Source organism: Acanthopagrus latus, chromosome 1 (genome assembly GCF_904848185.1).
Source record: "Acanthopagrus latus isolate v.2019 chromosome 1, fAcaLat1.1, whole genome shotgun sequence".
NCBI lineage: Eukaryota > Metazoa > Chordata > Actinopteri > Spariformes > Sparidae > Acanthopagrus > Acanthopagrus latus.
This window is the reverse complement of record NC_051039.1, coordinates 22,777,303-22,794,259: the sequence shown is the minus strand read 5'-3', so window position 1 is coordinate 22,794,259 and position 16,957 is coordinate 22,777,303. Positions and strand designations below refer to the sequence as shown.

The window sequence follows — 16,957 nt, the reverse complement described above, 5'->3', positions numbered from 1 at the left end:
ATAGACCTTCGCACATTTTGGCTGGTTGGCTTCCATTGAAAGCGCGGGTATTTCTAGGAACATTAATGACAGTAGGCCATAATTAGAACCCAGCATGCACCGCTGCAACTGGAACACTAAATCTGTCATTATTAAAGATGCAGTTTGTAAGAAATGTGGTTAAATCATTATAAACATTAGCTAAAATATCAACGAAATGTGACAGATTTGACATTATGAAGATATACCTGCTGAAGTTAGCGTGCTAACCAGTTAGCCCTAGGCCCAAAACCTCTCTCTCGAAGTGGTCTAAAACTCCTGTGCTAGTGGTGTAAACACCAACATACCCCTGATTGTCAGCTAGCTGCATGGCTAACATAGCTAACAGCAGCTACAGTCCTGGATGTAAAAAATATGTATGTAGTTAGCAGCCGTTAGTGGCTATGCCAGTGATACGATGAGCCTATTTGTTCCGAGTATGAATTCAAGGTGACCTAATCTTACGAAGTGCACCTTTAAATGTACTACTAATGTATCATATAATTGCATGTGATCTGTTGAGTCACTTATAGGCGTGAGCTCTGAGAGAAATTTCATCTGACTCTTCAGTTCCCTTCAGCTCTGCTGAGCTTTACAGCATCCCTTAGCTCATTACTCTGGTTTTTACACAACTCTATTGCTTTGTTCCAGTCATTCTGCTCTCAACCGTGTTGTTTCCACCCACAAGTGTCAGCTGTTTTCAGCCAGAGAGCTCTGACAAACCCACTGTACATGCTGTGCATCAAACAGCAGGTAGACACAGTTAACCACTAGCTGGTGAACACTGTGAAGAATTTGGCAGCTGGAGAGCCAGACGATTCCATCTGGGCTCGCTGGAGACCAAAAACAGAGTTACAGAGAACCGATATCTGTCTTAAATTTATCACATGGTCAGAAACATGACACCAAATGAATGATAATGCTGCTTGGTAACTGCTGGAGGTTTAAATAAGCACGTGTTTGCTACCACCCCTGCTGTTAAAAAAAAAAGCTTATACCAGCACCAAAACACAACATAAACTGGTTTTGTTGGTCTAGGCTGGTTTTTCCATTAGGGACCTTAGCCATGACAATTGGTTGGGTTGTAAAACCATATATGACTGTTGTGTTCAGAGGTTATTTCTGGTCAGGTGAAGTTTAATAGTCCACAAAACATTTCTGGGGCTTTTCAGTAAAACAGTGCTGCAGCATTCTCCTAAACGACTGAAGTAGAGTGGGACTTGTTTTAGAATATAACAAAAAAAAAATGAAAAAGACATATAATGGTTCCATGCTGCTCACCCGCCATATTCCAAGTATCTGGAGGCCCCCAGATCCCAAACTGATTTGATTTACACCCTGAAATGTTTTACTATGGCTGCAATGCATCAGCATGTAACCTGTCTGAATTGAGTGAACAAGCTTGGCCTCATGTATATGGTGTAAATAACACCGTTTTATGTTTGAAATTCCAGAAATAATTTGCGGACTGAGAAACTTCAAGTAAAGCCCCATCAGCATGTAGCTGAGTCCATAATGACTGAATCTTAATTCTTGGGTGAACTTACCCTTTAGTGCGGTCAATTCTAACTGTGTCTCAGCCATCACCAGTGGTGGTTTCTCACAACTGATTTAATGTTTGAGGTTTTTCATCTTGTGCTTTCATATCATCATGCACAATTTATTATAAATGAGTCACTGAAAAAATGGTACAATCATATTTATTTCAAGCATGATAAAGCCTTTTTCAGTCACAGGAGGAAAGGCACAGGTGTAAATAACAAATTGACTGATGGTTCAATGAGACTTAGCTTCTTCAGTTTCAGGGTCCTGGCTGTGAAAAAAGCCCATAACACATACAACTAACAGTTTAAATGTATTTTATGCATAATGTTTGGCAGCCCTTAAATGACGGATTTAAAATTCACTGCTAACTTTATGTTGTGGCAAGCTTCGGTCAGGAAAATCCCCTCGTGTTTGCATGCATGCTTGACTGGATATTCGACACTACAACAGCTGGGCAGAGGGCAGGATAGCGATCCCAGTTTTTCAGTCTTCCCTTTCAGCATGGAGGGAGTGCTGTGTTCTCTCAGCTCAGCAGAGCCTCCAGACTGCAGGGTGTCCACACACTGCCATATGCATTCTGATTAAACACATTCTCTTACTGCACGTCACAGGACGTCGAGTCTTTAAGCAAATGGTTGCATGCGGTGTCTTACTGTGTCATCGTTACCCTCGAGACTACCATCCCCTGAGATCTGCCAGTGCAGACAGCACCATCACATACTGTAGTAAAACTGCCTTAAAGGAGGAGGCCTCAAACGTGGAGACAGAGGTGGAGCGGACACCATCGTAAAATGGAGCCAGTGCTGCATGAATACAGGGACAGAAGAAGCAGGGAGAAAAATGGAGGAGGAATGACAGAGACAGGCAAAAATCAGATCAAGACAAAGCAGTGCAAATGGCTGAAGCTGATGAAGATGACTGTCACATGGAAGCAGGCTGAGTAAAGGCAGAGGACACAGAGGACACAGGGGGATACTGAGGTACTCAGCATGTCTCCTTCATACAGAAAAGATCTGTGTCAGCCCCACACATCAGGTCTTGCTCTTACAGGTTGATTTTCAGCTTTAAGGGAAAGCCCAGAACAACAGATATGATTCTTTGTACATGTGAAATGATAATCTGACAATATTAAATTGTAGCGGTTTATTTAGCAAGCTTACATCGGCACTGGAGAAAAACAGCAACTACAGCAGTACAACTAAAAGAAAATAATGAAAAGAGAATAAAGAAAGAAAACTATTAAAACTACTCATAGAGTAAAAGAAACAACAATACCTCTGCCTTACTGTTTTAAAACCATGTGTTCTGTAACATTACTGTATGTCTGACTGATTTTGTGCTGTTTTTCGTCTGATTATCCTCACAGACCTGCAGAAACATAAGCATTAAAGAAAATTAAAAGAAAGCAAATAATGGGTTATTTTAAAAGCATATACTCATTTTTAAGAAAGGCCCAGTGTGTAGGATTCAGGAGGATCTAGTGGCAGAAATGTAACATCACATTATTACAATTAATTAAGTTTTCATCCAAGTGTTATTGCCTGAAACTAAGATTTGCTGTGTTTTTGTTACCTTAGAATACAGGAACAGGTGCTCTTCCACTGAGTCCGACATGTTTGTACAGTAGCTCAGAACAGACAAACTCATCTTCGGTTATAGTGAGGGCTTCTCACATCTTTACACGTTGTTGGTAGCCACCACAGGGAAGGGTTCACCGCTAGATGCAACTAAATCCTACACACTGGACTTTCAGGGTGTTCAAATACAAGACAAACTAATGTGAAAAAACGTTTGCTTACCTGCGCAGCGGCCATTCTTGACAGCGTAACCTTTACCACACTGAATGAGAGAAGAAAGAAATGTGTTGAAATGAATACCAAATATTTTGAATCAATCAGATTTTAAATAACAGCAAAGAAAGTCAGTAACGTTACTGATGCACCATTTTGATAAAACTGTGTTTAATTGAACTAAACTTGCCTGTGACATAAAACAACAAGAGACAGACTGTGGAGGTTTGGATACATTTATTGAGTATCAGAGACCAACTGAAACATTACCACTTGCTTAGAGTTCATGCCGCGGGTCCGTTCTGCGTACCTGCGTGTTGTTTGCAAGCGTAGTCGTTTCCCCTTCTTTGGGATAGGCTACTTCCACCACCGAGTTCATCTCACCCGGCTGGAGGCTTCGAGAGATGGAGGTGCCGTCTGGCCAGGAGACCTCCAGTACCGTCACCTCATCGCTTCCTGGGAGTCAAGGGAGGAAACATCACTGAGCATCACATAAAAAGCTCACGAAAAGTTCCATCATTTTCTTGGGTGATTGTCTGTATCGTCACATAAAGCTAATGTCAGGGGGTGATTAGCTTATCTTAGCATGAAGACTGGGTGCAGAGGAAGCCTGGCTCTGTCCTTAGTTAAAAAACACTGTTGGGTGATGGATCTTCCGGTGAATGACTTAACTTTGGACAGGCCCAGTTTAGCGGTTGCGGTCTTAATGCTAAGCTAAGATAATCTTGCTATTCAACTCTCAGCAAGAAAGTCAATAAAAACAATGACGTGTCAGCCAAAATGTTTTTCCTTTAAAATCAGCGCCTACTCATAAAGTCTATTGCAGAAATACATATTATATCTTTAATAAGAGATATATGTTTGAGTATCACATGTTCTTTCAGTACCTATACACTACATAGTGTAAAAGGAAGTTACCTAAACCAAAGTGTGCCACAGGCTCCATCTCACACAGGTACCCTGAGCCTCCATCAATGATGCGCGTGTGAGCTCCGCTCTGGCTGGTGAAGGCCGTGACCTTGGCTCCCCGAGCGAAAGAGCCAAACTGGGTGCGAGGGACGACCCGCAGCCATTTGTTGGACGAGCCCTAATCAGGTTGGACAGGTTAGGGCTTGTATCTTAAGGGCTCAGTTAATATAAACAATAAGTAGTTTTAAGATAATTGTGCTCAAATATCTATTTAGTTATTTTAGTGAATACTTCCACTCCACTACATTTCAGAGGCAAATACTGTCCTTTTTAGTCCACAAGAAATATCTGAGCTGGTTTACTTATCAGATTAATATTTGTCATACAAATTTGGCTCCTTCACAAAAGATGTTGGTCTGGCTAGCGTGTGCATTCATTCTGAACGTGAGTGAAAGAAAAACACAACAAGTGCTGTTCCACAAGATTACAGGGCTGCGTCTTTCATCAGCACTCTGCCAAAAACAAGCTTTAATTTGACGACTCTGTGCATTTTATGCAATCGAGTAAGAATTTTAACATTGTTGTGTTGGCGCTTTTGCTTTAAGCAACACATGCACATACACACCTGTGTGACCTTGAAGACAGAGATGGGCTGCTGGGCACTCTCCCCGTGTGCCAGCAGCAGGTCCAGCTGTCCGTCCCCATCCAAGTCTGTCACAGTGCCACCTGTCCAAAACAGACAGCGGGCTTTCACTGCACTGACCTACATAACAACTTCACTGTGGTGTTTATCCGACAGCTGTGTCTCCCTAAATCTCATCCAAACAGAGACGTGGCAGAAGTGTCACATATTCCCTTCAGGTTCTGACATTTTGAGACTAAAGCGGAGGAAAATGTTGTCAAATGTCGTCTGTTCTGAGTTTAGAAGAGGCTGACCTGTTCCTCGGCCCTGTGGCTCTGCAGCGTCACCCACGTTCAGCTGCTGGATCAAAGGATCTGCACCGGCCCTCCTCAACACCCTGCAAGCAAACACACAAGACTGTGACAATAGCTAATGATATCAGGATCTTTCTTTTACTGGTAGAGTTTTTTTTTTTTTTTTTAATTTGACATTGGGTTCACGTGATAACTGAAGTGTCACCTGAACAGCCTGTTGGGGGAACTGCCCCTGTAGGCAATATTGTTGAAAAACACGTCCAGCTCCTTGTCATTGTCGAAGTCGGCAGCGATGACTGTGCGAATGGGCGAGGAATCAGCAAATCTTCCAGTAGCAATGTTCTGCACGAAAGAACACTGTCAGCTCTCGCAATGTCAAACACTTTATATCACAGAACTTTTAACTGTCACCCCGCTTTCCTTCACTGTCCTGTTCTCCTTCCTCACCCGGAATGTAGAGTCGCTGCCCTGCAGGAAAAGTCTGTGGGGGCCGTTCCAGTTGCCGTACACAATATCTGTCTTCCCATCGCCATTGAAGTCAGCCAGTGCTACGCCTCTGCCGTGCTGGTACCTGTCCTCCACACCTTTACAAGTTCGCACAAGGTTGAAAGCTTTAGTGCCGGATAAATTACACTCTGTTTATGGATCTGAATTATTTTTTAAAGCAACATAATGCAGCTATTTTACTTTAAAATTACAGCTTTAAATCCTTGTGTGTCCTATTAACAGAGAACACAGAAAATAGAAAAGACACTGTCAACAATAAATGTGTTTTTTTTAACCACATGTTAACTTTATGTCCATTATCTATAAATCATCTAGATTAGATCAGATTAGATTAACCACTGAGTTTTCTATTAATAGGTTGGGTTCATCCACAAATGACCTGCCATAGATGTGCATATTTTGACTGTTTACTTATTTTTTACTTAATAGAGTGGGAAGAAATTTATTACTGCAGTTTGTTGTTTCATATATAAGTTCCATATTCGTCTATTTGTAACTGTTTTTGCAGTTCAGCCTTGGGGACTTTCAGCATCCACTAAAAGCAAGTCAGTTTGTGCGATTAGGCGCACAAAACCCCCCAAAACTTAAGCACTTCATTCACTTAATTTGGTGAAACTGGTTAAACTTTAACGAACAAATAACCTGGCAACTTCTGTGATGAGTTTCCTGATCGGACGGATCAATCAACTGTTGTACAAGTAATCGCTAACTGCTGCTAACTATAGCTGCCATGAGCTAGTTAGCTCAGTTAGCCATGCAGCTAGGAGCCTGAACAGCTTTCTCTAGCAGGGATATTGTATCATTATGTTACAGCAAATATTAAGTGAATAAGTATAAACTTTGAAAAGACCTCAGGAACTCAGTACTCAGACCTGTACTGACCTGTGCAACATTTATCTAAAAGTATTTCTACTCCTGTTTTCAGCTTCTGTACAAACTCTCACCTGCCCGTCTGGCCACATCGACAAAAGTCCCGTCTCCATTATTCTTGAACAGGAAGTTGGGTCCGTTTTCGTTGTCACAGAACACATCCGACCTCGACTCGCTCAGGATCGGTCCGATCACCACCCCACGTCCACCTGCACAACAAGCGAACTGCTGATTCAGCACACTTCAGTAAATCACTGACTTTGCTCATCCGGGCAGACTCCTGACCTGTAAACATGTTGACCCCGGCCACGGCAGCCACATCCGACAGCGCGATAATGCCCGCGTTCACATCACTGGCAGCTTCGTCCATTTCCAAGAGAGCGTGGGGACCAACGTTGCCACTGGCGTAGTTGGCAACATATATTGAGTAACGGCCTGTTCCCTGCAGAACAACAACAGTGTGAGGGGAAGGAATTGTAAACATTGAGAAAAGTACAGAAGTTTTACTGACCTTCCTGTCAATACATGCAACTGAGCGTCCTGCCATGCGATTAGCGACTCCACGACGCACATTGAGCTCGTCGCTCAGAAGGTCTTCAAAGCGGCCGTTCCGAAACTTGAAGAGCTTGTCTGAGTAGGTCGCCCTTCCTGCATTAAAAAAAAAAGTCAGTGATCATGAGGAAAAAATCAATCAGTGGTCGGGGGCGGGGGGGCAAAGATTTTGAGGACACATGAGAATGACAATGCACGTGTTACCAGAGTAGGCGTTGTTTGTGTTGAGGAAGTAGATCTCCTCACGTCCGTCTCCGTCCACATCACAGGCGGTAACTCCAATAGCAGCCCCTGCCCGGTCCCTCAGGGCGTAGTATGGAGAGTTACTGTCATCAACTGCAATGTTTATCAGCCTGTTTTGAGTGCGATCGTACTTCAGCACCAGGTTGGGCCCATCGTACCTGAGAGAACACATCAAATGGCTTGGTTTTGCTCAAAGAATATCTGCAAAGACACAATTAGTAGACACTGTCTCGCCATCACTCTGACACTCACCCTGCCACGACCACCTCCAGGTCACCATCGCCATCCACGTCTGTCACAGCCATCCCATAGTTGAGCTGCGTGGGATTGTGCAGACTGTCGGGAGGGAGCATCGTCTGCGTTACCACCTGAAACATGGGCTCGGAGCTCTGGGCGTGGGACTGATGCCAGATTCCAACCAGGAGGATCAACATGCCTGAGCCCCACATCACTGCCACCTGGTGGGACACAGCACAGAGCTGGGCCAGTTACTTTAATACACCGATCAGGGCTCCAGGGTGCCACTATTTCTGACGCCCATGCACCCAAAAAAGCGCATTTTTATTGGTTGCACTGATGCTCCTGAAATGTAACAGTTTATTCATGAAACAGCTGAGGCTGTTGCATGTGCTGTGATTGAGAAAACAATTGAGAAAAGCATGTATTTGCACCTTAATTGTGTTTATTTTTAAAAATATAATCAAATGTAATTTATCGTTATATTATCTGTAAGTAAAGCAAGTGCAGCTTCCAGCTGGCTCTTTCATATTATTTAAAGTTGAAGTGGACCACATTGATTTTACATATTTTGACTGTTTATGTACCTTTACATACCTTTAATTGACTTTCTATTCAAACAAATAACACATTTATCTGAAGGTATTCAAAGTAATCTTCAGAACAGACAAAAGTATCAAGAAAAAAGTCTCCAGAAACAATAAAAAACATCTGCACACAACTATACTCTACTATTAAAGACATTTCCTATATTAGAACTACATCCTGTTTAATTGCGGATGCACGACACAATCCTTTGTTTTGATGCCTATTCCCCATCCCTGCTTGTTCCTGAGCACAGTGGCATGCAGAGATAACGTTAATTTAAAACCAGTCTTACCTGACACCAGTATCTGTATGTAGAAATTAAATGATCCGACCTAGATGCACCGATGTGAGTACCCTCACCACCGTTTGTCTGAATGTGCACGTAACATATGCTTTTAAAGTTTACGAAACAGCTTGTGTAACATGCATTAGACTGGCCAATCAGCAAAGACCTGTGAGAATAATTAAAATTTTGACCAATAGCTGACTCTGTGCACTTGAAATGCGGAAGTCTGCTCTATTTTGTAGGCGCTGCTCTACAAATACTTTACAAATAACAACACATTGAAGCGATGATACATTATAAATTATTGCCGCAGTAGAAAACGTGACATATATAGAAAAGGATTATTCTGATAAAAACAACTTGGACAAACGTGACAAACGTGCTCACCGTTAAAAACGGTTCAGCTGAAGCGTCATACAAGAACAATATCTCCCAGAATACTTTGCGCTGTCATACGCTTGCGTCTGCGACGAGGATCTGTTGCTAAACAAACCGAACACGGGTAAGCTGAGCTGAGAGTAACAATTATTTTATATTACTCGGTTTACAAATGATTTAATTCGAATTAAAAATAGCACAATAACATTGTGTTGTGTATCGATACGAACGGTATTCTTGTGTCCTCGATAAACGAGCATTACAACCTTAGAGAGGGCGTTTTGTCAAGCTAACCTAGCTAAACCTGCATGCTAACTGCGGAGAAAATCAATGTAACGTTTGTCGTTTAAATGCTATTGGTTTGATTCAGACAGTTCTGTCGGAGGAATTAACTAGTTCATGTCTCTCACACGTAATATTCACATAGCAGGCATTTAGTATATAAAAAAAGTGTTTGAATAATTTTTATATAAAGCCGTACAATGAATAATAACCCGAACCTTGTAATCAGAAGTCTCGTCAAGAGGAATTGCATTTTTGTTATGTAATGAAATTATTTTGTACCTTTGTGGTCTCTCAAAAACATACAAGCTTAAAAAATATAGTTCTTGGAATTAATAATAATGTGTATTATCATTACAGTCATACAAATATGCCAATGGTTTATTAAAATGTAATAAATGATATTATGTATTGTTTTTACTCTGACACTTCCTCTGTTTCCTCTACTTTGTGGTCCAGATGTGTTGAAATAATTTAATAATGGAGTCTGAACAACCAAAAGAAGACGGTGCTCCAGCCCAGCCAACACCGACACCTCCGTCTCAGTCAAAGAAGCCAAGTCAGGCTCTTTACGTTCCCAAGCAACGACCTCAAGGCTCCAAAGACAAACCTCAGACTCAGGGAGGAGATAAACCAAGACCCAGGCCTCGCTACACAGACAAGGCAAGGAAAAACGCCAGGAACAAGAAGGACAAGGCTGGAGCAGCGAATAAGGGAGCATCTGTTGGAGCAGAAGAGGGAGGTGAGGCACAGGGTGGTGACAACAAGTCCAATGTGAAGGAAGGGCAGTTACAGGATGCCGATGTGCAGGTAAATGGAAACTGTGACTCGACCGGTGTTGAGGCAGAATCTTCCTCGCAGCTGGAAGCAATGTCTCTTCAGGAAGAACAGGAGGAAGAGGAGAGTTGGGACACCTTGTTCAATGATGATGGAGACTGTCTGGAACCGCACCTGCTTGAGGAGGTAAGAGCTTGATGAAGGTCACACAATAATCTTAATAATCCTCCCAAAATCCATGTGTGCCTGTTTGCCAGTTTACTTGAAGACCCAGTTAAAAAGTATACCCCCCTTCTCTCTCCATCCTCTCCAACCTGTCCTTCCTCTTCTCAACTCTTTACCCTTCCAGCTGGCTGCGAAAGAAGGTAGAAAGAAGGAGTCAATCCAGCAGGCCAGGTTTGATTACTACAACATGGACCGAGATGATGATGATGATGAGATTGACCTCAGTGAGGATGAGCTTTCTCACATCGTAGAGATTTACGACTTCCCAACAGATTTTAAGACGGAGGATCTTCTCAAGTTATTTCAGTGCTACCAGTATGTATAATTCATTGTACCACTGCTAGCCTTAAAAGCTACACTGTACTTCAGGTTTCTTGTTCTTGCAGCATTTCCAAAATTAGAGTCCTCACACAAAAAAACTTTCAGCAATTGTATATGTATTGCTTCTAAATTCCACAAGACTCAGAAGTAGAAGTGTATCTTCCTTTTTCTTGTAAAAAAAATCTTTTAAATTCTGACTTCATTGTCTTTTCAGAGAGAGAGGTTTTGACATCAAGTGGGTGGATGACAAACATGCCCTGGGCCTCTTCTCTAGCCCCATACCAGGTAAGTGAGGCTCTCTTTCACATAAAAGTTGGTTTTGGGTGTGCCTGACAACTCAACATTATTATAATGAAGTAGGTATTATACTGCAGGCTGGGGCCATTATTTGATATTATACATGGTGAGGGAAGCGGCTTTGAATCTCTTCATAACATGTACTTACAAATGAACTTTTGTGTTAAAGTAATGCCGAACAACAAGTTGACATTTGCAATTTATTTATTTTCCATTTTCAGCCCGTGAAGCTTTAAGATCCAAACATCCGCTGATGAAGTTGCGACCTCTTTCCAAATCCTCCTCTGCCATAAAGGCCAAAGCTCGTAGCTGCTCAGGTACAAATACAGTCGTCTGTCTCGCCAGTTCATCATCTGTTTGTTGTTAGTAGCTCATGCCTTTATCAACTAACATCACCTGTGTCCCTCCCTAGACTACCTCCTGCCTGCTAAAGAGAGACCTCAGACTAGTGCAGCTCTGGCTCGCCAGCTTGTCATCGGTGCCCTTGGTGTGAAGAGCAACGTGACAAAGGAGCAGCGTGATGCAGAGAGGAGGAAACTGCAGGAGGCCAGAGGTGCGTTATTCAGAGAGATGTTATCTGTAGTGTATGATTGAATTTATTACAAGCGGAACTAGTGATTCACATACCAATAACCAATAATTACCTGCCTCTCACTGCTGATACTGATAAGATATCTGATAATTGAACATTGCTGTTTTAAAAAAGATGTTCTTATGCTGTAATTTATCGACATCTCAGGGTAGGGAAGGATCCGATGGAGTGATCAAAGATGGGTGATCTAATATTCCACCGCTCTAATAATCTTCAGTGTGCTAAAAGCTTCCACACTGACGACAACATGCTTGGCTTTGTTGTCTACAATGTCTGGCTCTGCCTTTGCGCTCTTCTCCTCCTATTCTACCTCCTTTTTTTTGTTCTCCTTCTCCTACTCTTCCTCCTCTTTTTTCTTCTTCTTCTCTTCTCCTTCTTCTTCTTCTTCTTCTTTTTTTTCTTCCTTTTCTTCTTCCTTTTCTTCTTATTGGCAGAGCGCACACCTACTTTAAAGGTGCATACTTACTGTCTTAGTGTGTTGATTCTGTGTTTGTCAAGTCAATGAAAGCAATTTTCGAATCTATATAAGCCTATATATATTTTCTCTAAGGTGATAATATTCATTTCCTTACATGCATTACTTATTTTACAATTTAGTGCCGCCATATATTGTGCATCCCTAAGCGGAACCCTTTAAAGTGTGTCTTCTGCACCAGTTTAAGAAGCTGACATTTGAAATACTGCAGATCCTCATCTTGGCTGGAGTGTTGCTGTGAATAATGGGTTTAATATATGCACCTGCCAAACAGGTCATTAAGAAATAATATGGGTTAGCAGTCAGCCTTCCCTGATTAGATAAGTTTATAACTCATGCAGCACCTGATTTTCCTGGTATTTGCATCACAAGGTTGCGACCACAAGTGGGAGCTGTTTTTCTACTTTACAGAAGTACATGGAGAGTGTTGTTGTAAGTTGATGCCAAGAGTAGTTGCTCTTCATCCGCTGCTGTGCAGATCATAGCAAGTCTATAATCAGTACAGCAGCCATTTCCCTTCACAGATGGAACATAAGTATATAGGCGCAGAAAACCACAAGTGGCTGTCCACTGAACAGCCAGTCAGGAAGTCAGGGAATTGAGTATAGAAAACTAAAAACAGCTCCTTTGTTCCCAGCAAGCTTTTTATTTAAGGTCAGAACACGCACAGTGCCTGTCAGAGTAGAAGTGCATCATGTGCTGAACACTATGTCCTTGGAGGGAGCGCCACGTATGGTCATGGCAACCAGAGATGCATTTAAAGACAGTGTAGCTCTTCCCTGCCATGCATGTGGCGGAGACAGCTATACACATTTAGAACATCATATCACGTACCTGTTATTTGGTTTAAAGCTTTCGTTGATTGATGTATTTAACTGTGTCTCTGTGATTTACCTTTCAGAACAAAAACGCCTGGCAGCCAAACAAAAGGAGGATGTTTGGGAGGGGAGGTGACGGGACAGAAGACTACCCCGCTCTGTCTGTTTTGGTTAGATTCCTTGATTCAGCAGACACAATGGTCCACTCTGTTTTTCTCAACTGGCCACTCCTTCCTACAGCCACACTTCCCAGAATTATTATTATTTTTTTTTTCACGCAGTGTAACATTTGATGCGAGCATCCTGCCAATGTTCCCTCACCTTTATGCTCATACTTGACCCAGCAGGTATTGTTGCCTCTGTGACATGACCAGGGCTAACACACCTGTTTTCCTATCTCCTAACATTGTAACCACAGGCTGTAGTGAAGCACTGAGCTGAATCACTTGTAAAGGGTAAACCATATAGAGAGAATAATGTTTTGTGTAGATCTAAGACCTTACGTTTGTCCCTATGTGGAATTATTTTAATGTTTTTAAATGTTGGGCAGCAATGCTTTCTCTTAAACTCAGTCCTGATGACACAGTACATTGTACTGCACACAAAAACATTTTTGAGTTTGGGCTCTGTTCGAGTTATTGGATTAAAAGTTGAGTCATTGAGGGAAAAAAAGCAGTATTGTTTACAGCTAGTTTGATGACCAGCCCTTGGATTGTCTTATCAAAGATTTTCTGTAAAATGAAAAGTCTGAAGCCAAAGCTGCTGCTGCTGCTGTTCTAGTCTAGCATGGCTGTTCTGTCTGAGTCTTTTTGTCCAAGCAGGACTGATGATGATGATGATGATGATGATGATAATGATAGAGTAGTCATCAAATTTCAACCAAATAAGCATTTAGTCATCAGATTTTGTCTTCATATTGCTAGCCAGGTTTTGTTTTGGGAGAGACTACTTTGTCCCTATTCAAAAACAGCCACTGTAATTTATGCATCCATTAATGGAGACATAGCGAAAACTTGTCCTTGTAGGTTTTGAGGACATTGTCAATAACTAGTGAATATTCCTGTACTGGTACATTTGAAGAATACATCCTGAAAATGAGTAGCGTGGCTGGACAGTATTAAATCTAGGGTCTGTAAACTTGATTGAAACTGTTTGAGCAGATGTATTTACATTTTAATTTTAATTCAAACTGCAATGCTCTCATGAAATAAACTGTTGAAAAATAATGTTTTAATGAAAGAAGCTCACCCAAACAGCAGTCTAGATGATCTGGTTGCAGTTGAAGCAACATTATGTAGAACCTGGCATTTTGTGCGCTTTGGCGCCCCCCACAGTTTCTGAGTGCAACACCACTGTTGTAAATACAAATCCCAGGTCTGTAACAATTTGTCAATTTGTCTATGTGGGTGCTAACTACAAATAAAACTGTTATGTCATAATAATATCATGTGTTGAAATCTTGTATGTTTGAAGTAAACATGTATGTAACACTGTGATTCTTCCCTCTCACTGAAGTTACATAATGCAGAGACAAGTGGTAGGAGGGAGGAGTGGCTGAGGCAGAGACACCAAAATGACTTTGAGGCTGTTATTTTAAGGTAAAGAAAAGTTACATAATGTTGTTTTAAAGTATAACATGATCTGCTAGTTGAGAAAGTTCTGCAACGTTTGGGTTTTTTCACAACTCTTTCAAACTTTGGACAACAAATGTGTGGTTAGCAATCTCAGCATGTAGTTCTTTAGTTTTGGAAAGCTGAGAATCCTGACTGTGAATAGCTTTCACTCGACATAGAGAGAGACGATGTTTATTTAATTAAACGTTCAACTTCAACCTTGAAATTTGGAGTCAGCTTTTATAATATCCGCTTCCTGAATCAAACACATCCAGAAGGCTCGGGCGACCTTTGTGACAGTCTGAGGCAGCTGCCTCCTTTGAGGCTTCACCCAGATGACCGCAAACCATGTGGGGCTGTGTCTCCCTCACCCCCTCAGCCAATAGTTCACCGGCTTGGAGAAATGGCTGCATATTTGTTTTTTCACTGTAGGTTAGTGAACTTCAAGCTTCAAGCTACAACATAGGCAACATATTGTAACACATGACAATATTTGAACCCATGTTTGAAACGATGATCATTTGTAGTAAGGCATGTTGCTGGTAATCAGTAAATATGTGTGAGATGTAACTCTACCACTACTATATCCAAATCAGTGCAGTGTAAGAATGTTTAGATCACTGACAGAGGACCACTGAGACACAGTGCCACGTGGCTCATCGCGGGCTAATTAAAGTGCAGCAGCCTCAGAGGCACCATTACATGTTGTAGAGCTCATTTCTTTTTACATCAGTAGTTCACAATGAGTGGTATACATTCACATTCATCGAATACAATCTACTTCATATCCCTCTCGCCAGACATTCCTTGTTTGCAGAGGTCTATTTATACAAAAGGAGCAGTGGGAGTGAGAGTGGAATGTTCTCATACATTGTTAAAATTAATGAAAATGCTTTAAATTAAGGCTTTTGAGTGTTTTTATGGACACGAGGGCAGGACGTTCAGCAAGGATTTCCACTGAGAGAGACACTATTTTATTGAACAAGGGAGGTAATATTTTAATAAGTAAAGAGATTTAAAGGCAACTTTACCAACTATAGTATTTACTGCTACTACTACGCTTTAGTGACACAAGTAAATGGTTGTGTGGTTTCACTCCTTCTCACTCGCACATTATGTGTATCACTGTTAACAATTCAGGACAAAGACAAAACAAAGAGATTTTTTGATTTGGTTGTGTCTGAAGTTCAGCTCTTTGTCTCTTGGTTCTGCCTCCTGTTTAACCCTTTGTTATTTATTTTTTTTGTTATGGGTTTGCCACATCTCAACCAGTGGCACACCAAAACCAAAAGCCATAACTTAATTTCAGGTATTCTGTTGTGATACATAGACTATTTGAAAACTATGAAAGTGTTAAGGAACTGCATGCTGATATTCTTTGGTTTTGACAGACAGTCAAAAGCGGCTGGCTGTGTATTCATTATTTTCTTTCACGTGATCTATTGTGAAAAATACTATTTTAAATGAATAGTGTGTACCTAATGTAAAATATCAGATAGAAGTTTACCATGCATATGCAACTCCTTCAGGCAGCCAGCTTGGGGCCAGCGGTCGTATCATGGTTGCCGTGGTCTCCTCTAGTGGCAGCTGCTCACAGTGCACACGTGACTTTCCCTTTCATGACCTAAATTACTTCCAGTGATGAATAAAACCAAATGTGGACAAATTGTCATTGTGAGTCTGCCAGAACAGAAGTGGACCTCCCTGAACTCTGTTGTTCTGAACTACATACGCAGCTGGTAGCTGCTCTTTACCATCATCGTGTGAGATCTGAGGCCTGCCTATAATCTCACGCTTTGCTGTGGCTTCACGAGGGGCTGATGCGCTGCACAGTGGCCTGCTGCGTGCCTCACACACAATCATTAGATTAACTACACAAACACAAACCACCACTGAGCAAGTAGTGGGTCTAAGTGCCAACTCAGCCCTAGATGTGCTGCACAGAAACACTGTTATGTCATGGAGCAAATGAGATGTGAGGCATGGTCCAAATGAAGGAATAATCTGATGTCCCGCCACAATAAAGGACTAGGGTGGGGGAGAGTGGTGCGTTTTCATAGCAACAAACACATTCAGCAAGGCAAGATTTAGTGACGTTAAGACCCTTCTATCTTTTTCAGGTTCCTTGACTCACAGCCCACTGCAGCACTTTGCCAAGTGCTGCCAATGTCACTAAAAAGGTTCTGTCACTTTCTTCATGTACTTATCACTCATTCAATTTTAATTAACCATTTTATGTTAGGGACGTGAAAATTATAATCTACACTGACTCTTAAAAGGGGAAAAAAGGGCCATAGTAATACACATATTTAAAGTGTAGCCTATGTAATGTGACAATGGGCAGCTGTGAGAGTTTCCAGTGTGTGTATGTGTTAATCAGCGGGAATGAGGTTGGAAACAACCATAAAACTCCGGTTAGCTCAGGCTCCCTGGGAAAAGATGGCAAACCCAGTCGCTGTTTAATCTTTCTAACTCTTTTTTTAAATGGGCTGGGGGAGGCAATGGAGTCCACACGCTGTTGTGAACTGAACTGCTTTCGAGAGGTAACTACTTTTAATTCAATTTCTATCACATAAAAAGATAAATGGCATATAAATAATGCATCTTATATACTATGTATACTATAGTCAGTTAAATAAGGGAATCTCTTATCAGACTCTGCAGTCAAATAACCATATCTCAAATAACCATACAGTTT

General features: G+C 41.6%; 2 protein-coding genes across 4 annotated transcripts; one reads left to right on the top strand and one right to left on the bottom strand.

The window, feature by feature from the left end:
- Positions 1-2,691: 2,691 nt before the first annotated feature.
- Positions 2,692-8,967, bottom strand: crtac1a (cartilage acidic protein 1a). 3 transcript variants are annotated; one of them, XM_037107124.1, is made up of 14 exons: positions 8,869-8,967; positions 7,623-7,828; positions 7,332-7,528; positions 7,087-7,223; positions 6,861-7,017; positions 6,650-6,784; positions 5,646-5,782; positions 5,404-5,540; positions 5,199-5,281; positions 4,888-4,988; positions 4,272-4,440; positions 3,664-3,809; positions 3,363-3,402; positions 2,692-2,931 (listed from the first exon to the last, which is right to left on the bottom strand). In XM_037107124.1, the coding sequence occupies exons 2-14, from the start codon at positions 7,817-7,819 to the stop codon at positions 2,924-2,926; spliced, it is 1,644 nt and encodes a 547-aa protein (XP_036963019.1). In that variant the 5' UTR covers positions 7,820-7,828; positions 8,869-8,967; the 3' UTR covers positions 2,692-2,923. The 3 variants fall into 3 exon arrangements, with proteins under 3 accessions (XP_036963019.1, XP_036962181.1, XP_036963816.1); XM_037106286.1 differs by lacking the exon at positions 8,869-8,967 and adding an exon at positions 8,488-8,636; XM_037107921.1 differs by lacking the exon at positions 8,869-8,967 and adding an exon at positions 8,488-8,624 and having other exon boundaries at positions 7,623-7,849.
- Positions 8,846-14,090, top strand: r3hcc1l (R3H domain and coiled-coil containing 1-like). The gene is made up of 7 exons (XM_037110256.1): positions 8,846-8,983; positions 9,601-10,104; positions 10,268-10,458; positions 10,679-10,749; positions 10,983-11,078; positions 11,174-11,314; positions 12,730-14,090. Exons 2-7 carry the CDS (start codon positions 9,622-9,624, stop codon positions 12,780-12,782), a joined length of 1,035 nt encoding a protein of 344 aa, XP_036966151.1. The 5' UTR covers positions 8,846-8,983; positions 9,601-9,621; the 3' UTR covers positions 12,783-14,090.
- The last annotated feature ends 2,867 nt before the right edge of the window (positions 14,091-16,957 follow it).